Here is an 8,951-nt window from a genome sequence, read left to right as displayed (position 1 = left end):
ACACTTCTCCTGCTTGTAAACTCAACAATAGGGAGACAATGGTGTTATGGGATTAGTTGTCCCAAACCAATGGTCTCCAAACTGCGGACCTCCAGCTGTTGCAAAACTACAAATCCCAGCATGCCCGGACAGCCGTTGGCTGTCCGGGCATACTGGGAGTTGTAGTTTTGCAATAGCAGGAGGCACACTGGTTGGAAAACACTGTTCTACCCAGTAAAGAACAGTTTTTGAGTGGATGAAGCTGCCCCATAGTGACAAGGATGTTGTGAAATACACTAAGCCAGTGTTCACACTGCAGGGGTGTGGAGATTTAATTAAAAAAAAAATAAAAATAAAAATACTTGTGCACAGGACTAAAACGGAGCAAAATCTGTTTGTCCCTCATGACGATCCACTTGTCCGGACCAATTTTTGCTTTTACACTAATTTTTTCCTCTTCGCCCTATAATAGCCATAACTACCTACTATAATAATACCTTTTAATTTTTCAATAACATATTCTCCCAACCAAAAAAATATACCGTATAAAACGGTGAAGTGAGATTGAAATAGTAAAAGATAATTTTGCAGATTTGGTGGTTTTCTTTTCTACACCATTTACCTTGTGGTTGAGATAACATGTTTGATACTTTAGGTCACCTGATTACAGCAATACCGGATTTGTACAGTTTCCGTCATGTTTTACTAATTTTTTTAAAAATTCTGGACTTTAAAAAAAAAAAAAAATTTATTGCCATTTTGTGACCCCTGTAGCTTTTTTTTCCCGCATATCAGGCTGTATGAAGGCTACTTTTTTGCACCATAATCTGTTTTTTGTATCGGTACCATTTTGGCATTGATCTGACTTTTTAATCACTTTTTAACTTTTTTCTGGGATATTATAAAAATTGCAATTCTGTGGTTTGGTATTTATTTTTTTTCTTTCTACATTTACGTCATTTACCGTACGGAATACATAATGTTATATTTTAATAGTTCATACAATTATGCACGCAGCAATACTAAATGTTTATTGTTTATTTTTATTATGGTTACATGTTTTATATAGGAAAAAGGGGTGATTTAAACTTTTAACATGGAAGGGGTTAAAGGGTTATTCCAGGCAAAAACTTTTTTTTATATATCAACTGGCTCCGGAAAGTTAAACAGATTTGTAAATTACTTCTATTAAAAAAATCTTAATCCTTCCAATAGTTATTAGCTTCTGAAGTTGAGTTGCTGTTTTCTGTCTAACTGCTCTCTGATGACTCGCGTCCCGGGAGCTGTGCAGCTCCTATGGGGATATTCTCCCATCATGCACAGCTCCCGGGACGTGACATCATCATTGAGCAGTTAGACAGAAAACTTCAGAAGCTAATAACTATTGGAAGGATTAAGATTTTTTAATAGAAGTAATTTACAAATCTGTTTAACTTTCCGGAGCCAGTTGATATATATATATATATATATATATATATATATATATAAAAAAAAGTTTTGGCCTGGAATACCCCTTTAATGTGTGCCTTTTAATCTTTTATTAAAACTTTTTTTTAGACTTAGGAGGAATCATTAGATTACTCATACGGATCAATAGAGTTCTATTGAACTCCATTGATCTGTGTGCTCTGCAATCCATTGATAGAGCCTAGTCTAGCCACGTTCTATCAATGACAGAGCCCAAGACACCAGGGAAGCAGAGGTAAACCCTCCGGCTTCATCTATAGTGGATTACCGCCCCCCCCCCCCCCCCTGTGATCACGCTGCGGGGGGGGGGGGGGGCGATCCACCCCACTAACCCACTACGGAACATTCACATGTCCCTTTAGGCAATCTAAAGGGTTAATAGACAGCCGTGGCGATCGCTGCATTCTGGCTATTAGCAGCGGCCCCCAGCTACTGAAAACAGCCGGGGGCTGCAGAGTATGGAGCGGGCAGAAGTCCGGAGCCCTCTTCATACACTCTGAGCGCCACTGCGCTTGTCAGGTCCGGCCCTGCTTGCCCGAAGCCAGGCTAAGGGACGGAAAAAGTCACCTGCCCGGCACCTGAAACTGCATGTCCCGGGCGTCGGGCGATAAGAATTCCACAACCCTGCACTGTGCATCTTGGTGATCTTGTCAAACACGAGGTTTGCAAAATGAATCCCAATGTGAAGTGTAATCTAGCGATCATGGATACAAGGCCTTAAATCTGCTCAGCGTGTTGGATATTTTCCTGGCTCCTGAACGCTACCTCCCCAGATGAGAACAGGCTGCTGCTAATACTAAGGTGCACTCCTACAGATCTTGGCAGAGCACATTTAAGAAGAATCTAACAGAATGTTTATTTAATGCCATTTCACAACGCCGAACTATTAACACGTCTCGCTTTGCTTCTGTGTACTTTAGTTACAAGTTAAATGTTTCAGGAAACGATAAAGTTGTTTTGCACTGGACGGCAGTGATATTCGACAGTCTCGCCATTACTAATCCAGCACTGAAGACCACTGTATACCAGAGAAAGCCCAAAACCAAGATACTGTTATTTGGTGACTGATGGGGTCCCCTAAGGTTGGATCTCCATTACCTAGCAATATGCCATCACTTTGACATAGGAATACTCTTCCTACACTCACCACACACTAAGGGTATGTTCACACTGTGACATTTCGGTGTGGAATTTCGAAATTTAATGCCACGTTACGTTCAATGGGATTTCTCTGTCCCATTCAGATGGTGGAATTCCCGCAGCAGACATACTGCCATGTAAATTCCCCATTCCACAAAAATATAAGATCAGTTTTATATTTTGCGGAATCCCATTGAAGTCAATGGAGCTTGAATTTTGCCGCTGTTCTGTGTTCAAGCTTTGCTGAACTGAATTTGTGGTATTGCGGAAATTCCACCGTGTGAACATAGCCTAAGGGTACGTTCACACGAGCGGATTTACCGCGTATTTTACGCTGCGGATTCACTAGTGAAGGCCCCGCTCTATGCTGTCTTTACATGTGCCTGCTTGTAGCGGCAATATGCTGCGACAAGCAGATACACTGCAGCGATGTGCGCGGCGTACTCGCACATTGCGGCCACTCTCCCGGCTCTGAGCTAGGCAGAGAGCTCCCGCGATGTGCGAGTATACTGCGACTCGCACATCGCAGTGTGTCTGCTCGTAGCGGGTATTGCCAAGACAAGCAGGCACATGTAAAGACAGCATAGAGCGGGCCTTCATGAGCAAATCCGCAGCGAAATATGCTGCGAAAATCCGCTCGTGTGAACGTACCCTTAGGGTCCTATTACTTTGTTCATCAGCCGCATATCGTCCTGCGTAATAAGGGATGTACTGACGACAAATGATAGAAGCAAAAAAGCGGCACAAACAATTCACTGAAAGTCAATTTTAAAGACTTAGCGTGTGTTCACACGTGCATATTTTTGCTGCAGATTTTGCTGCCCATTGACTTCAATAAGCAGCAAAATCTGCTGAAGGAAATCTGCAGCAAAAATACGTACATGTGAACGTACCCCAAGGCTGGGTTCACATATACACTGCTCAAAAAAATAAAGGGAACACTAAGATAACACATCCTAGATCTGAATGAATGAACTAATCATATGAAATTCATTCGTCTTTACATAGTTGAATGTGCTGACAACAAAATCCCACAAATGATCAATGGAAATCAAATTTATCAACCCATGGAGGTCTGGATATGGAGTCACACTCAAAATCAAAGTGGAAAAAACAACTACAGGCTGATCCAACTTTATGTAATGTCCTTAAAACAAGTCAAAATTAGGCTCAGTAGTGTGTGTGGCCTCCACGTGCCCGTATGACCTCCCTACAATGCCTGGACATGCTCCTCTCCTTATGAGGTGGAGGATGGTCTTCTGAGGGATGTCCTCCCAGACCTGGACTCAAGCATCCGTGGTGCAATGTGGTGTTGGTGGATGGAGCGAGACGTCCCAGATGTGCTCAATCTGATTCAGGTCTGGGGTACGGGCGGGCCAGTCCATAGCATCAATGCCTTCCTCTTGCAGGAACTGCTGACACTCCAGCCACATGAGGTCTAGCATTGTCTTACATTAGGAGGAACCCAGGGCCACCAGCATATGTTCTCACAAGGGTTCTGAGGATCTCATCTGGGTACCCAATGGCAGTCAGGCTACCTCTGGCAAGCACATGGAGGGCTGTGCGGCCCCTCAAAGAAATGCCACCCCACACCATTACTGACCCACCACCAAATGGGTCATGCTGGAGGATATTGTAAGCAGCAGAACATTTTCCACATAGTCTCCAGACTCTGTCGCGTCTGTCACATGTGCTCAGTGTGAACCTGCTTTCTTCTGTGAAGAGCACAGGGCGCCAGTGGCGAATTTGCCAATGTTGGTGTTCTCTGGAAAATGCCAAACATCCTGCACGGTGTTGGGCTGTAAGCACAACCCCCACCTGTGGACGTCGGGCCCTCATACCATCCTCATGGAGTCTGTTTCTGACCGTTTGAGTGGACACATGCACATTTGTGGCCTGCTGGAGGTCATTTTGCAGGGCTCTGGCAGTGCTCCTCCTGCTCCTCCTTGCACAAAGGCGGAGGTAGCGGTCCTGCTGCTGGGTTGTTGCCCTCCTCCATGCCCCCCGGTAGCGCCTCCATACTCTGTACACTACGCTGACAGACACAGCAAACCTTCTTGCCACAGCTCGCATTGATGTGCCATCCTGGATGAGCTGCACTACCTGAGCCACTTGTGTGGGTTGTAGACTACATCTCATGCTACCACTAGAGTGAAAGCACTGACAGCATTCAAAAGTGACCAAAACATCATTCAGGAAGCATAGGAACTGAGAAGTGGTCTGTGGTCACCACCGGCAGAACCACTCCTTTATTGGGGGGTGTCTTGCTAATTGCCTATAATTTCCACCTGTTGTCTGTTCCATTTGCACAACAGCATGTGAAATTGATTGGCAATCAGTGTTGCTTCCTGAGTGGACAGTGTGATTTCACAGAAGTGTCATTGACTTGGAGGTACATTGTGTTGTTTAGGTGTTCCCTTTATCTTTTTTGAGCAGTGTATTTATTTTTAAATGCAGAACTTGACATTGGACACACATGGAGCTTTTTTTATTTTTTTTTTATTTTTTTTTAAAGGAAGGTGACATCCAGTGCTAAGAAAGGTTGTATCCAATTTCAGAAGCCGGATATCAGAAAGCAAAAAGCCCACAGGGAAGGGAAAAAAAATATATTACATTCGTGTAGATTTAAAAGGGAAAAAAATGTAACCGTGATATCTTAAAAGCCTCAAATGACAGCTGTGAAAATGTGTCTGTCTGGTCCAGCCTGTAACTGGGATCCATCATCAAAATGGAGGCTCAGATGGCTGTAGGCTGCCTGATCTCATGGTCAACCCATGTAATGCCGCCAAGTATCGTCTACTAGAGCACCAAGTGGTTAATAAGGAAGGCGGACGACAATACCGAAAGGATAAGTATCAGCTACAATCATCTTTAGAGGAGATCCCAGGAAGGGATGGCACTTTTACAAGCAAATACTACATATTAATGTGCACATATAAACAAGCACGAAGCAATAGGTACACGCGGTGCCCCTAGTTGGCAGTAAGCTATGGTACAATATTGGTTAATATTTTAACCATCCACATCACATAATCACATAAAACAATAAAACTGTGATAAAAGTTCAACCATCCATAAAAGATTTCACCCGGAGATTAAGACATCATCATTGTTAGTAAACATTTCATTGTTATAAAACATTATAGAGCAGTGTCCTGCAACTGAGACTCTACAATGCCCCCGCATGTACGGGCAACCAACCACGGTCCAGGTATGCTGGGACTTGTAGTTTTGAAACAGCTGGTGTGCCGCAGTTTTAAGGCAGTTTGTCTAGGGTAAATAGTGTAACCCGTAAATTGGCTATTATAAGTAAACAATGACAATCCCAATGTGCCACAGAACAGACTCTGTGCACCCCCATATCTCAGCAGCTCTCACATTTTGCATTCATCACTTCTTGACACTGTCAGAATGATCTTATCAGGTTCTAATGTGGCATGTCCGACATGACCGGTGCGAGGGATCCGCACCAAGGCCACCTACCACCAATGCAGCTCAACGTCTCTATCCAATAGAACATCCGCACTCCCCCTATCCTATATACCAGTGGTCTCCAACCTGCGGACCTCCAGATGTTGCAAAACTACAACTCCCAGCATGCCCGGACAGCCAACGGCTGTCCGGGCATGCTGGGAGTTGTAGTTTTGCAACATCTGGAGGTCCGCAGGTTGGAGACCACTGCTCTATACCATCCCCAATACCCATTGCCACCTCTCCCATATGCCATCCTCACTGCCCCAGTTCCTCCTCAGAATCCCAGCCATTGCTCCCTCATTTATGTATTGTGTATGTCCCTTATATGTATTATGTATGTCCTGTATATATGTTGTATATGTCCTGTGTATCATTATTATTGTATACACTAGTGTATTATGCATATGCGAGTATTATATACATATGTATTGTATAGGGTAAACTTATATGTAGTATGTATTGCATATGTCCAGTATGTCTATTATGTATATATTGTATGTCATGTACATGATATATATATATATATATATGTGTGTGTGTGTGTATTGTAAATTTGTATATGTATTATGTATTTCCTGTGTATGTATTTTATTTGTCCTGTGCCTGCATTATGTATGTGTGCATTGTATATGTCTTGTACTGTGTATATTATGAACAGATTGTATGTCATGTAAATGTATTACTTATGTCCAGTGTATGCATTATGAATGTATAGTATATGAATTATGAATGTATTGTATTTTTCCTGTATATGTATTATGTATACATATACAGGATGTCCTGTGTAAGTATATATGCCCTGTATATTAATACTGTATAAACACGTGTATTTTGCAAGAGATACATACAATATATATATATATATATATATATATATATATATATATATATATGTCATGTATACGTATTGTATGTATATGTCCTGTGTATGTATTATGTATGTACATACTGTATATGCCGTGTATGTCTATTATGTCTACATTGTATGTCCTGTATATGTTCTATAAGTGTATTATGAAGGTATTGTATATGTATTGTTTGTCCTGGGTATGTATTTTGTATGTCTTGAGTATGTATTGTATTTGTCCTGTGCATGAATTATACGTGTGTATTGTAAATGTCCTGTACATGTACTGTATATGTATTATAAATGTATTGTATGTCCTGTATATGTATTTTTATGTGCAGTGTATATGTATTATGAATGTATCATGTCCTGTATATGTATTCTTTTTTTCTGTATATGTATGTCCTGTGCATGCATTATGTATGTGTACATTGTTTATGTCCTGTATACGTATTATGTGTGTATTGTAAATGTCCTGTACATGTACTGTATATGTATTATAAATGTATTGTATGTCCTGTATATGTATGTCCTGTGCAAGCATCATGTATGTGTATTGTATATGTATTATGAATGTATCATGTCCTGTATATGTATTGTATATATTCTTTTTTCTGTATATGTCCTGTGCATGCATTATGTATGTGTATATTGTATATGTCCTGTACACATATTATGTATTGTATGTATTGTGTATAGGTATTATGTATGTCCTGTATATGTATGTCCTGAGCAAGCATTATGTATGTGTATTGTATATGTATTATGAATGTATCATGTCCTGTATATGTATGTCCTGTGCATGCATTATGTATGTGTATATTGTTTATGTCCTGTATACGTATTATGTGTATTGTTTATGTATTATGTGTGTATTGTGTATAGGTATTATGTATGTCCTGAGCAAGCATTATGTATGTGTATTGTATATGTATTATGAATGTATCATGTCCTGTATATGTATGTCCTGTGCATGCATTATGTATGTGTATATTGTTTATGTCCTGTATACGTATTATGTGTATTGTTTATGTATTATGTGTGTATTGTGTATAGGTATTATGTATGTCCTGAGCAAGCATTATGTATGTGTATTGTATATGTATTATGAATGTATCATGTCCTGTATATGTATGTCCTGTGCATGCATTATGTATGTGTATATTGTTTATGTCCTGTATACGTATTATGTGTATTGTTTATGTATTATGTGTGTATTGTGTATAGGTATTATGTATGTCCTGTGCATGCATTATGTATGTGTATATTGTTTATGTCCTGTATACGTATTATGTGTATTGTTTATGTATTGTGTATAGGTATTATGTGTGTCCTGTGTATGTATAGGTAACCTCCTCCCCTTCCTCACTGCCTGCACTCTCTCTACCTCCTCCCGTTCTCCGCGGACTCCTAGCCCTTGTCCGCCCGGAACCACACACTGCCAGCCCCGTCACTCACCATTCGTCAAAGCGGGGCAGCCACCGAGCAGAAAGATGTGGATGGTAGCGATGAAGAAGGCCGGCAGCTCCGCCATAGTAACCACCGCACAGCGACCACTGACTGCGCGACCACAAGCGATCCAGACAGAACAGCACTACGGGAGCGCGCCGCACAGCGCGGCCTCCTTCCAGTACTGGAACGCAGACTTTGCGTTCCACACCTCTCTGCCGCTGCGCTCCGCCCACAGCCGTAGGGGAAAACAGCACACGGCCATTGGTTGGGCGCTATGCCCCGCCCACTCCAGTCAGCGGGTGGGCGGGGTGGCAGTGACGTAGGTTGAAGAATCTTTTGTTTCCACTTGGTGGGTTGCGCGTATTCAGGTCGTGTGTGGCGCGCGCCTTAAAGGGGCAGTGCTACCTGGCGCTGGCAGTCTGCCGGCATTTAATAAAGCGCCTGTCTGTCTGGGCCCTGCCTGCAAATAGATACATTCACGGGGGCGCCTGAGGGCGAAGCCGCGACCCCCTCTTCCACCGCAGCCGTGTAGCGCCCGTTCACACAGGTCCCGGTTGTTTCCTCGTTGCTTGCGTAGTGCTGAGAGCTCCTG

At 42.2% G+C, this 8,951-nt stretch overlaps 1 protein-coding gene across 1 annotated transcript in view; it reads right to left on the bottom strand.

Moving 5' to 3' along the window:
* Positions 1 to 8,632, bottom strand: part of ACVR1B (activin A receptor type 1B) — a 56,900-nt gene extending 48,268 nt beyond the window's left edge. The window contains exon 1 of the mRNA XM_056562114.1: positions 8,366 to 8,632. Coding sequence (XP_056418089.1) covers positions 8,366 to 8,441 — 76 coding nt within the window. The 5' untranslated portion in view covers positions 8,442 to 8,632. The remainder of the gene's footprint in view (positions 1 to 8,365) is intronic.
* Between the last annotated feature and the right edge of the window lie 319 nt (positions 8,633 to 8,951).

This window comes from Hyla sarda, chromosome 2, assembly GCF_029499605.1.
Source record: "Hyla sarda isolate aHylSar1 chromosome 2, aHylSar1.hap1, whole genome shotgun sequence".
NCBI lineage: Eukaryota > Metazoa > Chordata > Amphibia > Anura > Hylidae > Hyla > Hyla sarda.
The sequence above is the reverse complement of the archived record's forward strand: the minus strand, read 5'-3'. Positions and strand labels throughout refer to the sequence as shown.